Below are 16,125 nucleotides of genomic sequence, written 5' to 3'. Positions count from 1 at the left end.
TCCAGCAGGCAGTATATTTTCAGAGTGTTTCATCTGGAGAAGCACGAAATCAGGATTTAAAATGTACCACAGTGGTTGGGTTTGGCTTCACTAATAAAAACGCATTTCTACCCAAATGAACCCTTTCAAGGAACATTAGGTTAATAAAAGACTGGGGAAAAACATAGGCCCTCATTATGACATTGGCGGTAAATCCCGCTTACCGCCACAGTGACGGCTGCCAACATACCGCCACGGTGGCGATCATCTGTTCTCCATATAATGACACACACACAAATCCGACAGCCCAGAGGTCAGTGCTAAAGTGGCGGTACCAACACCCATACCGTTATGCCAGCAAAACAACGCCCACCACATTATGACCCACGAATCACCACAGCAGATATTCAATGGTGCTAAACCATTGGCGGTACACACCACCGCGCTCAAAATAGCCACCCAAATACTAAACTACACAACATTGGCCAATACCAAAAGCACACACCTGACACTCATACACACACCACACCCACCCATCCACAGCACTATTAAACACACACCCACATTACCCACAACCCTTTACGAATACAAATTATTGCCACCATACTGACACCAAGACCACTGAGCCAACTAGACACACACACCACATACACCCATACATCCCTCACGCACCCCACTTCACACACCCCACCACATTACACAACACCCTCACCCCAACACACACCACAAAACACCCATGTCCCCACCAAGGCATCCCCCTTTCACCGATGAGAAGTTAAGGGTCATGGTGGAGGAAATAGTCAGGGTAGAGCCTCAGCTGTTTGGAACACAGGTCCAGCAAATATCCATTGCCAGGAAGATGGAGCTATGCGGAGAATCGTGGCAGGGTGAACGACGTGGAACAGCATCCAAGAACAAGGGATGACTTCAGGAAGAGGTGGAACGACCTACGGGGGAAGGTACGTTCTGTGGCAGCAAGGCTCCAGCTCGCCATCCAGAGGACGGGCGGTGGACCCCCACCTCATCCCCCACAGCTCTCAGGGAGGAGCAAGTCTTGGCAATCCTGCATCCTGAGGGACTCACTGGAGTAGCCGGAGGACTGGACACTGGTAAGTCATTTCTGACTACTTATCACCCCCCACACCTGCATGCCACCTCACCCCCTCACCCTCACTCCCATCACCCCACTCCATCCCACGACTGCCCCTACACATATGACTAACCCCAATGCCAACCCCTGCATGCCATACCAATGCATGGACAGCCCTCCGAGCCCTGCATGGACACCCATCACCAAAGCATGCACAGCATAGGGGAACTAACAATCACACAATACATCAATATACACAAACCAAGGTGGCAGGGCAACAGCAACGATAGAAGGGAAGCTAGGGATGTACAATATGTCACAGGCATGAAGCATGATACATCACTTACATCCCCGCAGGTGCCCCAGCCAATGTCAGCAGAGAGGAGGCGCCACGATTATCCAGTCCCCCAACAGAAGATGTCCCCAGTGATGACAGTGACTCTGAACTTCTGGATCTGGATCAACAACCTGGCCCATCAGGGACCACTGGACAGTCAGTCACCCCATCCCACTCCCAGTCCACCACAGAGCCTCCCCCATCAGTATCCAACACCACAACACCCACCCAGCGTCCCCACACCTCTGTCCACAGGCCACATCACTCAGCAGTGTGCCCACCTGTACAGAGACCCTAGTCCACAACTTGACCCCAAGACAATCAGGAAGTTGTGGTCAGTGTCAGTGGGCTACCTGTCCAAGGGACAGAAGCACAGGGGAACAGGGACACTGGGAGGACCAGTGTGCGCCAGGGGGAGGACAGGCCCAGGGAACCAACTCTCCAGGAGACACTCACCAATGTCCTGGGGGCATACCAACAATCCCAGGACACGATGGGCCAGATACTTACCAACATGCAGGAGAGCAAGCGGCTGCAGGAGGAACACCATCAGGAAATCAGGGTGGATTTGCAGGCTCTCAACACCACCATGATTTCCATAGTAGGGGTGCTGGCAGACATGGCCAACATCATGAGGGAATCAACAGCACAGCAGCGGGCCCATACCACTAGCCAGTGCATTGACCAGCCCTCCACTTCCACTGCAGCTAGTGGGCAGGAGGCCCCACCACAGGACCCACGGGACACCAGCACCCCTCCCCCTGCAGAAGGTAAACCACCCCATAAACGTTCCCTGCGACCCAGACAGAAGCCAGAGACACTTGCCAAGACCAAGACCACCGTCAGGAAATGAGACTCTCCTGATTGTCCCCCTCGTGTCCCTCCCTGTCACCTTGTCCACTTTGAACTGCCTTTGCTCCCCTTCCTATGGCCCCTTAGATACTGCACCTGTGCTACAAACAGACTGGAACAATACCCTGGACTTTCCCCTTCCATCACCCCGCTCCATTGCACTTTTCCCTCAGTTGTATAGCACTACAATAAACACCCTTGAACACAACTCGACTGATAGTATTTTATGTGTTGAAAATGTGAATTTAGGGGAACAGTCAAGTCTAGTGCAAATTATCTGAACACTGTGATAGCATACAATTAATGACCTGTAACTCTCTGTAGTCATCGCATTAGGACACTGTTGTCATATCACCAACATCTGTAAAATTACAAGCCATGGGTGACAGTAAGTTGAGATGCAAAGGAGGTGAATGCCGTTATGCTACAGTCACACAGATGAAATCAATAGTCAGAACAATGATCAGTTCCACTGTCTCACCTGTGTGTCATTGGAAGTATTGACGTATGACTGATGTCCTGGGTCCACATCCTCATCCTCTGCATCCTCATCCTCACTGTCCTCAGTGTCCACTGCTGCCATAGGGGCATCTCCAGTCTCCTTCTCCTGGAGAAAGGGCACATGTCGTCTGAGGGCCAGGTTGTGCGACATGCAGCATGCCACTACTATCTGGCAGACCTTCCCAGGTGAGTAGCACAGGGATCCACCTGTCAGATGGAGGCACCTGAACCTGGCCTTCAGGAGGCGGAAAGGTCCTTTCGATTATTCTTCTGGTTCGCCTGTGTGCCTCATTGAAACAGTTCTCAGCTCCTGTCCAGGCATTCCTCCCACAAGTCAGGAGCCATGATAGGTTTGGGTAGACAGAGCCACCTGCAATTATTGAGGAACAAACATTAATCTTACACAATGCTATGGGGAGAACACCTGAAGGCATACACTGACATACAGTGGGTGCAGACTCTGGCTCACCTAATAGCCACACCCTGTGCTTCTGTAGTTGTGCCATCACATTTGGGATGCTGCTATTTCTCAGGACAAAGGCGTCATGCACCGACCCAGGATACTTGGGAGTGATGTGGGAGATGTACTGATCCGCCAGGCACACCATTTGCACATTCATTGAGTGAAACCTCTTCTGATTCCTGAACACCTGTTCATTCTGGTGAGGGGGGGACAAATTCAATATGTGTACCATCAATCGCCCCAATAATACTGGGGATCTGCCCCACTGCATAGAATCCAGCCTTCACAGTGGCAAAATCTTTTACCTGGGAGAAAGCAATGTAGCTGCACCTGTGTTTGAGCAAGGCAGACAATACCCTTGTCAGCACGATTGAGAACACTGTCTGTGACATTCCTGCTGCCAAGCCCACTGTCACTTGGAAAGAACCAGTTGCCAGGAAATGGAGCACTGATAGCACCTGCACAAGAGGGGGGATCCCAGTGGGATGACGGATAGCTGAAATCAGGTCAGGCTCTAATTGGGCACACCGCTCTGTGATTATGGCCCTGTCCAGTCTATAGGTGAGTATTATGTGCCTCTCCTCCAGTGTAGTCAAGCCTACAAGCACTCTGTACACGGGAGTTTGTCTCCTCCTCCTATTCATCCGCAGTGGTAGGTATCTAAGGGACACAAGAGTGAGTAGGCTGTCACAATTTGAACAATGGAACCACCACCTTAGTGCACATACAGCATTAACGTGATGGGACAGTGGGAATGGCAATGTATGTGCAATTCTAGGCAATGACGCAGTTAGGGATCATCTGAGCGTTGTCCACCACCATGAAATGGCGACCGCCTGTCCTGTATGTAGGGACATGTGGAAGTGAAGTAACACCGCCGACGTTGGGCGTCACGGCGAAAGGCGTTCTTGCACCGCCGTGCAATTCCTCATTGGTTAATATAGGGCTCTATGGAGTACAGTGGCCAATGGGGATCAGCGCCGGCGGTGACGGTGTACACCGCCACGGACATGGATCTCACCTGATTCCTGACTTTCCACAGGACAACACCTACACTGCGTTTTCTGCTGTGACCTGTGTCTGGAACCTACTATGGCCCGTGTGACTGGGGAAAGGGCCCCTGTCTTCACTTCGGAGGAGTTGGAGCGACTGGTGGGTGGGGTCCAACCCCAGTATGGACTGCTGTATGGGCCTTCAGACCAACAGGTGAGTACTCCTTGGGCACGGTGTATGTGGGAAGTATGCCTGGAGATGTGTGTGCAAGCATCGTGTCATCGGGGGGGGAATGTCTGGTGGAAATGTACATGGTGGGCGCCGGGTGATGTGTGTGCCAGTGGAGATGGAAACGGGATTGGTGGGCCAGATGTGTGACAGGCTGGATTGTATGTGTAATGGTGTCCTCCTGTCTGTATCACTTCTGCAAGTCAGCGCCCATCAAAAGAAGGGGTTATGGCGTGTCATCACCAAGGAGGTGTGGACCCTAGGGGTCTACAGCAGGCAGAGCACCCAGAAAAGGTGGGAGGACCTGAGACGCTGGGCAAGGAAGACCGCGGAGGCCCAGCTGGGGATGGCCTCCCAACGTGGAAGGGGTGCCCGTCGGAACCTGACCCCCCTGATGGCCAGCATTCTGGTGGTGGCCTACCCAGATCTGGAAGGGTGCTTGAGGGCATCACAGCAGCCACAAGGGTGAGTACAGTGGGAGTTCCTACAGTAATTGGCAGGTAGCATGGGATCCGGGTGGTGGGTGTGAGTTAGTGGGTGCCCCTTAATGCCAGGTCAGACATTGCAGCGTGATCCAGCTCAAGGGTAATGGGTGTCTAGCAAATGAAGGTAACCTAGCTAGGTTGCATTCCATGTCAGACAGGGCTTAGTGGGTCCCAGGAGGGGTGCAGTTGGCGGTGGTTGGCCCTCATCTTGCTGTGTCATCTAGCCAGTTGAATGCCAGTGCAATGCATAGTGCTCAGTCCTGATCCCTGTGTACTGATCCCGGTACTGTGTATGCCAACTGTGGGAAATTGTATGTAGGCAGCACAATACATAAGGCTAAAAAGAGGGTTCTGGAACACATTTGAGCGATTCGTAATTGCGATCGAACGCACCCAGTGACAAGTGACAAGGGTATGCCACCCTGCAGGGACTGCTGTAGAAGGAGCCCCCTCCAGAAGCAGTGGGCAAGTTCCCCATCTGAGAGACTGTGACCTTGCCCTCCCCAGCATTGGGAAATGGGCATGGAGCCCCCTCCAGAAGCAGTGGACAGTTTCCCCATCTGAGAGACTGTGACCTTGCACTCCCCAGCATTGGGAAACGGGCATGGACCCCCTCCAGAAGCAGTGGGCAAGTTCCCCACCTGAGAGACTGTGACTTTGCACTCCCCAGCAAAGGCTACTGGGCATGGAGCCCCCTCCAGTACCAGTGGGCAAGTTCCCAACTTCAGCTGAGGTGCCCCCCACCCCCTCTCCCCTGAGGTGCCTGGCCATTCCCATCATGATGCCCCTGCACAGTGTAGTGCGGATCTTGTCAGGAGTCGAGTTGAGCCTTGGACTGTGCCTTGTGGCCACGTGGGCCCTTTGTACTTTGGACTGGGCATTGGCGCTTTGTGGACAATTGTACATATCTCTTGTTCATCCAACTGGTTCATTGTTTCCTGTTCCCATACAATACATTCTTCGTACTGCCTTACTGTAGTCCTTGCATTATTATGCCGTGTGTCGTGTGCCATTGTATTTCCTCTGCAACTGGTTGTGTGTATGGTGTGTGTCTGGTGTGTGTCATTCTCGTTTCCTCCCTCCCTTGTGTGCTAGGCGGCTGTACTCACCGTCATAGTCTTCGTCGCATTGGTGTTCCAGGTGGAACATGGCATAGAAGAGCATCGGGAAGACTTGCAGTTCCGGTTCCATGGCGACGTTGGTTTTCTCTGTGTCTATGTTGGTGAGTCTTTCGTCTTCTGTGTTGTGTTTCCGCCAATGTTTTGAAGGCGTTGGTACCGCCCCAGAAATCCTGGCAGTTTGCTATGTCTTAATATGGTGGGCGGTACCTTGTCTTCCGCCTGGCTGTTGATGGCTACCGCCCCGGTGTGTGGTGTTAACTTACCTGGGAGTTATCACCACCATGATCTTAACCCCTTCTATGTCGCAGAAGTAATGGTTACGTCCTGCGGCACAGTGCTCGTGTGCCCAGGACGTAACCATTACATCCTGGGCACTGAGCACAGAGGGAGCGCTAGCGCTCCCTCTGTGGGCTTCCCTCCCACCCCCCCAAGACAGGGATGGAAGGGGAAGACCTTCCAGCCCGACCCCCCCTGACTTCCCCAGTGACGTCTGATGACGTCAGCGCGCCTTTGCGTGCTGACCTCATCAGAGGCCACTTCCCATCAAATGCAAAGCATTTCTCTTCCGATCATCTGATGGGGCCCTGAGAGGCTTCAAAGGGAAGGAAAGGAATTTCCTTCCCTTTGAAGTCTCTCAGAGCATTTCAAAAGCCGAATTGTAAAGCAATCCGGGTTTTGAAATGCCCACTAGACACCAGGGATTTCTTTCAGAATTGAAACTGGCATGAGGGGAGCGACCCCTTGGGCAAGGGTCGCTCCCCAAGGGGGCAATATTTTTCAAGGCCTTTTCTGCCCCCCCTGGGGGCAGATCGGCCTATTGTTAGGCCTATGGGGCAGAATCCATTAGGCTCCAGGGATCATTGTTTTTGTTTGTTCTTTTGTGTGTTTTTTTGGTTTTTTTTTTAGTTGGGGAGCGACCCCTTAGGCAAGGGTCACTCCCCTGGGGGGCACATTGAATTTAGACCATTTCTGCCCCCATGGGGGCAGATCGGCTGATTTATGTTAGGCCAATCTGCCCACAAGGGGGACAGAAACCACTAGGCACGGGGATCTTTTTTTTTTGCGCAAATGTCAGGCAAGTGGAGAGACCGCTTAGGCAAGGGCCGCTCTCCAAGGGGGGGGTCAAATTTATTATAGGCCATTTCTGCCCCCAGGGGGGGCAGAAGCCTCTAGGCACCAGGGATACATATTTTGTTTTTTGTTTTATTTTTTGTTTTTTAGAGGTGGGGAGCGACCTCTTAGCCAAGGGTTGCTCCCCTGGGGGGCACATTATATTTAGACCATTTCTGCCCCCCTTAGGGGCAGATCGGCCGATTTTTGTTAAGCCAATCTGCCCACAAGGGGATCAGAAACCACTAGGCACCGGGGATTTTTTTTTCCTGCGCCAATGTCACGCAAGTGGAGCGACCCCTTAGGCAAGGGTCGCTCCCCAGGGGGGGTGGGGGATCAAATTTATTATAGGCCATTTCTGCCCCCCCAGAGGCAGATCGGCCTATTGTTATTAGGCCGATCTGCCCCCGGGGGGGCAGAAGCCTCTAGGCACCAGGGATACATATTTTTTTTTGTTTTATTTTTTTTATTTTGTTTTTTAGAGGTGGGGAGCGACCCCTTAGCCAAGGGTCGCTCCCCTGGGGGGGCACATTGTATTTAGACCATTCCTGCCGATTTTTGTTAGGCCAATCTGCCCACAAGGGGGGGCAGATACCACTAGGCACCGGGGATCTTTTTTTTTTGCGCCAATGTCACGCAAGTGGAGCGACCCCTTAGGCAAGGGTCGCTCCCCAGGGGGGGGGAGGGCAAATTTATTTAGACCATTTCTGCCCCCCTTGGGGGCAGATCGGCCGATTTTTGTTAGGACAATCTGCCCACAAGGGGGGCAAAAACCACTAGGCACCGGGGATACATATTTGTTTTTGTTTTATTTTTTTTGTTTTGTTTTTTAGAGGTGGGGAGCGACCCCTTAGCCAAGGGTCGCTCCCCTGGAGGGCACATTGTATTTAGACCATTTCTGCCCCCCTTGGGGGCAGATCAGCTGATTTTTGTTAGGACAATGTACCCACAAGGGGGGCAAAAACCACTAGGCACGGGGATCTTTTTTTTTGTGCCAATGTCACGCAAGGGGAGCGACCCCTTAGGCAAGGGTCGCTCCCCAGGAGGGGTGCGGCGGGGGCAAATACATTTTAGGCCATTTCTGCCCCCCCCCCTAGGCGCCAGGGCTAATTTTTTGGGGGGTTATTTTTTTTTGGTTGGTTTTTTAGAGATGGGGAGCGACCCCTTAGGCAAGGGTCGCTCCCCTGGGGTGGGCACATTGTATTTAGATCATTTCTACCCCCGTTGGGGTCAGAATGGCCGATTTGTGTTAGGCCATTCTGCCCCAAGGGGCGGCAGAAACCACTAGGCACGGGGATCTTTTTTTTGCACCAATGTCACGCAAGGGAAGCGACCCCTTAGGCAAGGGTCACTCCCCAGGGGGGCAGGGGGATGATATTATTTTAGGCCATTTCGGCCCCCACCCGGGGGCAGATCGGCCTATTGTTATTAGGCCGATCTGTCTCTGGGGGGGGGGGGGGGGCAGAAACGTCTAGGCGCCAGGGAATAGTTTTTTTTTTGTTTTTTTAGAGGTGGGTCGCTCCCCTGGGGAGCACATTGTATTTAGACCATTTCTGCCCCCTTTGGGGCAGATCGGCCAATTTTTGTTAGGCCAATTTTCCCACAAGGGGGGGCAGAAACCACTTAGGCACCAGGGATTGGTGTGTGTATGTGTGTGTTTTCTTTAGGGGGGCAGCCCCTTGGGTAAAGGGCGTCTCCCATGGGGGCACATTACTGTTGGCCATATCTGCCCCCCTTCGGGGCAGATGGGCCTATTTTTGGAAGGCCCATCTGCCCCCAAGGGGGGCCGAAAGCCCACCAGAGATCAGGGAAGTTTTTTTTCCAAAATAAGAGGGTGGGGGTATGGCCATACCACCACCCCAAATAAATGGGACCAAAGTTGTTCTGCCCACCAGTGGGCAGATGCGGCAATTACTCCTGATCAACACCCCGGGGGGGCAGAAAGTCTACTAGATGACAGGGAATTTTAAAAAATATATATTGGGGTGGTGGCTACCAACCAGTATGGGCCTGGTTATGCCCGCACCCCAAATGAAGGGGGTAGCAGTCTTTCAGCTCTACCCGCACTCTAAAACATCTTATCCCACAGCAAGCAAGAAGACATTTGATTATTTTGGGTTTTGGTTTTACATTTGGCCCATGAGGGCTTGGCTAACTCTCAAAATCATCCCACTTGGAATGGTGAGGGCTGCACTTTATGGACATGTAGAAAAGTCAACAAGATCTAGACACATCTGAAAACTAAACATCTGGGTGATTCCAGGGTGGTGTATTTCACATGCACCCCGCACCATTTTCGTACCCACAATGCCCTGCAAACCTCCAACTTGGCTGGAAATCACACATTTTCCCCACGTTTTTGTGATGGAACCTTCCGGAATCTGCAGAAATCCACAAAATTTCTACCACCCAGCATTGTCTCATCTATACCGATAAAAATGCTGCAGCACTTGTCAGCCTAAAAATGTTTTTTTTGCAAACTGCCCTTTTGGACCCCCATTGGTTCCCCCTCAATATCGACATGTTTTTGGCTCGTCCCTTTCACAAGCACTTGGCCCACCTACACAAATGAGGTATAATTTTTACCGGGAGCCTGAGGGGAACGTTGAGTGGTATGAATTTGTCCCAGTGCGGTAATACCACACAGAAATGTTGGAAAAATGTGATTTATTTAGCTAAATTTGAGGTTTGCTGGGTATTCTGGGTAGGAAAACATTGGGTGATCAACGCAAGTCACACCTGCCTGGACTCCCTCGGGTGTCTAGTTTTCAGAAATGTCTGGGTTTGGTAGGTTTCCCTAGATGGCTGCTGAGTCCAGGACCAAAAACGCAGGTGCCCCCTGCAAAAACAGGTAGTTTTGTTTTTGATAATTTTGATGTGTCCAGATAGTGTTTTGGGGCATTAACTTTCGCGGGCAATAGGCCTACCCACAAAAGTGAGGTACCATTTTTATCTGGAGACTTGGGAGAACGCTGGGTGGGAGAACATTTGTGGCTCCTCTCTGATTCCAGAAATTTCTGTCACCGAAATGAGAGGAAAAAGTGTTTTTTTGGCCAAATTTTTAGGTTTGCAAAGGATTCTAGGTAACAGAACCTGGTCAGAGCCCCAAAAGTCACCCCATCTTGGATTCCCCTAGGTGTCTAGTTTTCAGAAATGCACTGGTTTGCTAGGTTTCCCCAGGTGCCGGCTGAGCTAGAGGCCAAAATCCACAGGTAGGCACTTTGTAAAAAACACCTCTGTTTTCTGTGGAAAAATGTGATGTGTCCACGTTCTGTTTTGGGGCTTTTCCTGTCGCAGGCGCTAGGCCTACCCCCACAAGTGAGGTACCATTTTTATCAGGAGACTTGGGGGAACGCTGGGTAGAAGGAAATTTGTGGCTCCTCTCAGATTCCAGAACTTTCTGTCACCGAAATGAGAGGAAAAAGTGCTTTTTGGGCCAAATATTGAGGTTTGCAAAGGATTCTGGGTAACAGAACCTGGTCAGAGGCCCCACAAGTCACCCCATCTTGGATTCCCCTAGGTGTCTAGTTTTAAAAAATGCGCTGGTTTGCTAGGTTTCCAGGTGCCGGCTGAGCTAGAGGCCAAAATCCACAGGTAGGCACTTTGTAAAAAACACCTCTGTTTTCTGTGGAAAAATGTGATGTGTCCACGTTCTGTTTTGGGGCTTTTCCTGTTGCGGGCGCTAGGCCTACCCCCACAAGTGAGGTACCATTTTTATCAGGAGACTTGGGGGAACGCTGGGTAGAAGGAAATTTGTGGCTCCTCTCAGATTCCAGAACTTTCTGTCACCGAAATGAGAGGAAAAAGTGTTTTTTGGGCCAAATATTGAGGTTTGCAAAGGATTCTGGGTAACAGAACCTGGTCAGAGCCCCATAAGTCACCCCATCTTGGATTCCCCTAGGTGTCTAGTTTTGAAAAATGCGCTGGTTTGCTAGGTTTCCCCAGGTCCCGGCTGAGCTAGAGGCCAAAATCCACAGGTAGGCACTTTGTAAAAAACACCTCTGTTTTCTGTGGAAAAATGTGATGTGTCCACGTTGTGTTTTGGGCCATTTCCTTTCGTGGGAGCTAGGTCTACCTACACAAGTGAGGTACCATTTTTATCGGGAGACTTGGGGGAACGCTGGGTGGAAGGAAATTTGTGGCTCCTCTCAGATTCCCGAACTTCCTGTCACCGAAACGAGAGGAAAAGGTGTTTTTTGGCCAAATTTTGAGGTTTGCAAAGGATTCTGGTTAACAGAACCTGGTCAGAGCCCCACAAGTCACCCCATCTTGGATTCCCATAGGTGTCTAGTTTTCAAAAAAGCCCTGGTTTGCTAGGTTTCCCCAGGTGCCGGCTGAGCTAGAGGCCAAAATCCACAGGTAGGCACTTTGTAAAAAAACACCTCACGTTTTCTGTGGAAAAATGTGATGTGTCCAAGTTGTGTTTTGGGCCATTTCCTTTCGCGGGCGCTAGGCCTACCCACACAAGTGAGGTACCATTTTTATCAGGAGACTTGGGGGAACGCTGGGTGGAAGGAAATTAGTGGCCCCTCTCAGATACCAGAATTTTCTGTCACCCAAATAAGAGGAAAAAGTGTTTTTTGGCCAAATTTTGAGGTTTGCAAAGGATTCTGGGCAACAGAACCTGGTCAGAGCCCCAAAAGTCACCCCATCTAGGATTCCCCTAGGTGTCTAGTTTTTAAAAATGCGCTGGTTTGCTAGGTTTCCCCAGGTGTCGGCTGAGCTAGAGGCCAAAATCCACAGGTAGGCACTTTGTAAAAAACACCTCTGTTTTCTGTGGAAAAATGTGATGTGTCCACGTTGTGTTTTGGCCCATTTCCTTTCGAGGGAGCTAGGTCTACCTACACAAGTAAGGTACCATTTTTATCGGGAGACTTGGGGGAACGCTGGGTGGAAGGAAATTCGTGGCTCCTCTCAGATTCCAGAACTTTCTGTCACCGAAATGAGAGGAAAAAGTGTTTTTTGGCCACATTTTGAGGTTTGCAAAGGATTCTGGCTAACAGAACCTGGTCAGAGCCCCACAAGTCACCCCATCTTGGATTCCCCTAGGTGTCTAGTTTTCAAAAATGCGCAGGTTTGCTAGGTTTCCCTGAGCTACAGGCCAAAATCCACAGCTAGGCAGTTTGCTAAAACAGCTCTGTTTTCTTTGTGAAAATGTGATGTGTCCACGTTGTGTTTTGGGGCAGTTCCTGTCGCAGGCACTATGCCTATCCACCTAAGTGAGGTATCATTTTTATCGGGAGACATGGGGGAACACAGAATAGCAAAATAAGTGTTAGTGCCCCTTGTCTTTCTCCACATTTTTTCCTTCCAAATGTAAGACAGTGTGTAAAAAAGACGTCTATTTGAGAAATGCCCTGTAATTCACATGCTAGTATGGGCACCCCAAAATTCTGAGATGTGCAAATAACCACTGCTTCTCAACACCTTATCTTGTGCCCATTTTGGAAATACAAAGGTTTTCTTGATACCTATTTTTCACTTTTTATATTTCAGCAAATGAATTGCTGTATACCCGTTCTAGAATGAAAACCCATTGCAAGGTGCAGCTCATTTATTGGCTCTGGGTACCTAGGGTTCTTGATGAACCTGCAAGTCCTATATTTCCCCGCAACCAGAAGAGTCCAGCTGACATAGCGGTATATTGGTTTAAAAAATCTGACATCGCAGGAAAAACTTACAGAGTAAAACGTGAAGACAAATGGCTGTTTTTTTCACCTCAATTTCAATATTTCTTTATTTCAGATGTTATTTTCTGTAGGAAACACTTGTAGGATTTACACAAATGACCCCTTGGTGAATTCAGAATTTTGTCTACTTTTCAGAAAGGTTTCGCTTTCTGGGATCCAACATTGGTTTCTCACCCAGTTCGGTCACTAACTGGAAGGAGGCTGAAAGCACAAAAAATGTAAAAATGGGGTATGTCCCAGTAAAATGTCAAAATTGTGTTGAAAAATTGGGTTTTCTAATTCAAGTCTGCCTGTTCCTGAAAGCTGGGAAGATGGTGATCTTACCACCACAAACCCTTTGTTGATGCCATTTTCAGGGAAAAAACCACAAGCATTCTTCTTCAGCCCTTTTTTCCCATTTAAAAAAATAAATAAATCACTGTATTTTGGCTAAATTCTTGGTCTCCTTCAGGGGAACCCACAAAGTATGGGTACGTCTAGAATCCCAAGGATGTTGTAAAAAAAGGACGCAAATCTGGCGTAGGTAGCTTATGTGAACAAAAGGTTATGAGGGCCTAAGCGCGAACTGCCCCAAATAGCCAAAAAAAGGCTCGGCTCAGGAGCGGAAAAGACCTGGCAGCGGTTAATTTGGGGGTAATTACCGCCAGCCTGTTACAGTCACCACCAATGTCATAATGAGGGCTATAGTGTTCTAACTCATGCATGCAGCACTTTCATGACAGTTCATAGGTCACTGCAATATTAGAACTGTAAAATATGAAATGCAAGTAACAAAAGAATTTCTGAGACAAAAGCAGTAACCCACTGAGCCATCCACATACAAAACAGTTCGCTGATTTCCATGGTACACCTCCTTGGCAGCAGGAATATTAACCCCCTGCCCTACTTAATGATGAGTCAAAATTGCAAGTAGACAAAACTCGTCTCTCTCCAACAGGAACATACATTATCAGAGTTATCTTGACATTTTTATTGTCGGCTGAAAACTGCTGGACACACAAGGAACTCTGCAGGGGTGCTTCTAAACTAATTTTTTTAACCCCACCCCCACCCCAGCTCATAACCAGGACACTGTCTACAGTCGTATTAAAAGCAACACCGGAAGCCATGGTCATATTGAAAAGAAGACCCCTCAATGCTGAAATTTGAATCTAGATTGTTAGTACCTTGAGACCTGCACGGGTGAGTAGTTGTGCTATACAAAAACTGATTGACATTTTAAGTGTCATTTATCCTCACAAATTAAGTATTTTAAAGATGTGAGTGAACAGGACAAAGACATTGGCAGTGAGGCATCCGTCCTATTATTCTTATTTTTGGAAAAAGCTGGCCAACACGCGTTGACGACATCAGAGTCTCTTCTTTAGGGACAAAGCATTAACCATTCCTATAATAGCAGCTCAGTCCCAGAGTTTTTTCACAGTGTGTCTCTGTTAAATCTCAAATTAATATATAATGAAATGGTTGCAAACTGAAGAAGTACATTTTACTCAATTAGATAACATGAGCTCTCATAGACAGACCTAAAAAGGGTGACTAAGGTCTGGAGTTCAAGACCCTGAATTATAAAGAAACATTTACTCAATACAGAAGAACTTTGGTTTAAATCTGTCTAGGTCTCTTTTTGTTCACCTGAACTTTAAGATGATTTGGCCTTCTAGCTATACCTTTTAAATATTAAAACAATTTAATGTACGACAGCAACACCAACTGAGTGAAACCAAATCAATCTGTCTACTCATTAGCCACCAGCCACCAAAGTACTCCTGCTATGGACATGCACACAGAACATTCATCATACAATGAATTTGTTGAAAGAACCAATACTTTACCCTGGTGAGGGTCACATCGTGGAGCTGGAAATTCAGTTCCCACAGGTTGCCAATTAAGGGGAGCGGATGGGGTCCAGGTGGGAGGTGCTTGCCAATGCATCGCAGTTTAAGAAGCCAGACAATAATCAGAGCAGCCACCAATGTCAGCAGGATAACGTTTAGCAGCTGCATCTCACCTAGGCAAGCTTTTTCCAACTTCTGAAAGCCCAGGCGGTTACAAGTGCTGTGAGGGCTGCAAGGCAGCCCTTAGAACTTAAACAAGAGGCACCTGGAGATGGGCGGTGTCAGAAAAGGGTGTGGTGCCTCGAGACAAATCAGTGACTTGGAATCAGGTGTCCTAGTGAAAGTATCTGTAGGCAAGTGGATTATTATATGGGGTGGCAAGTGTCCTCAAATGACACTGCCTGCTGGATGCCACTCAAAATAAATGAACCTGTGGTCAATTCCTGGTAACATGATGCAAAGCAGTCAGGAATAAATCAAAGGCAATGTGTAAAGTGCATAAGTAGTGCATACACAGGCCTCCAAAAGTCATAAAAATGTTACCAACCCTGCAGGATTAGTGACTTAAATCTTTCAACCTAATTGAAATACACATAACCCATGAACTTATCTCTAATTGTGTGAATCTAGGCAAATATTTTTTCACTGAGTTTCCTATTGCTTCTTTATCACATAAGAGAGCACCTTCAGATATGGAAGTTCAGCATGTGTGCCACAGAAAAACTCTCCTGTTTGATTTAATAGACTAATTGTTTGCTTCATGTAAAATAAAAATGTAGTCCATGTATAGGATACACATGAAATCTGACTTACCTCTTAGTTCACTAATAGCATTATAATCAGAGTGAGGACAGGGATGTTTCTCAGTTTATGTTTAAAAACTCCCCCCCTTTTAATAAATGTATTACTAAAGCATGGCATGGGAGCACATTGTAATTTACAGACAGCACATTTCCATTGAAAGGGCCTCAAGCTTTCCCACTAATATGCAGTTTTACTCAGGGGAGGCCCCTCGTCTATGGCGGAGGAACATCGCTCCACTGCTAAAAGGCAGCAGAAAAGAAAATGATAATAAATTATTATCATTTTAATTTTTGGCTGAGCCTACGGTGGGGTGGGTCCAGCATCCTCCGCATCAGCAGGGAGGAGGAGTAGTGGTGTACTCTAAGTGCGCATGTCAATTTGGAAGGCCGTCTGAGGCCAACCAAACTGACATGCACACTTAGAACTCTCCAGCGGAGCTGTATCTCACAGCTGGGTGGAGACCAAGCGCAGGCTCCCACTCCCTCCATGAGCAGCATTTCAGCCCCCCAGGCCAATCCCGGCGTTTCTGTGTAACAGCATGAGAGAAGCGTCTGGATTGAGTGTGGAGGGGAGCAAGGCAAGCACCGATGTGATGGGAGCGGCGGATGCGAGATGGCAGGTAAGTGTAATTTTGTTT

General features: G+C 48.9%; 1 protein-coding gene across 2 annotated transcripts in view; it reads right to left on the bottom strand.

The window, feature by feature from the left end:
- The window catches only part of LOC138265331 (cytochrome P450 2J5-like), a 102,724-nt gene extending 87,803 nt beyond the window's left edge, over window positions 1-14,921 (bottom strand). Inside the window, exon 1 of one of the 2 annotated variants that reach the window (XM_069212952.1) lies at window positions 14,682-14,921. In XM_069212952.1, the coding sequence (XP_069069053.1) occupies window positions 14,682-14,852 (171 nt within the window). In that variant the 5' untranslated portion in view covers window positions 14,853-14,921. The remainder of the gene's footprint in view (window positions 1-14,681) is intronic. The other variant, XM_069212953.1, reaches the window with a different exon arrangement.
- Window positions 14,922-16,125: the final 1,204 nt, after the last annotated feature.

Source organism: Pleurodeles waltl, chromosome 11, assembly GCF_031143425.1.
Source record: "Pleurodeles waltl isolate 20211129_DDA chromosome 11, aPleWal1.hap1.20221129, whole genome shotgun sequence".
In the NCBI taxonomy this organism is placed as follows: domain Eukaryota; kingdom Metazoa; phylum Chordata; class Amphibia; order Caudata; family Salamandridae; genus Pleurodeles; species Pleurodeles waltl.
This window is presented reverse-complemented; position numbering and strand designations above follow the sequence as displayed.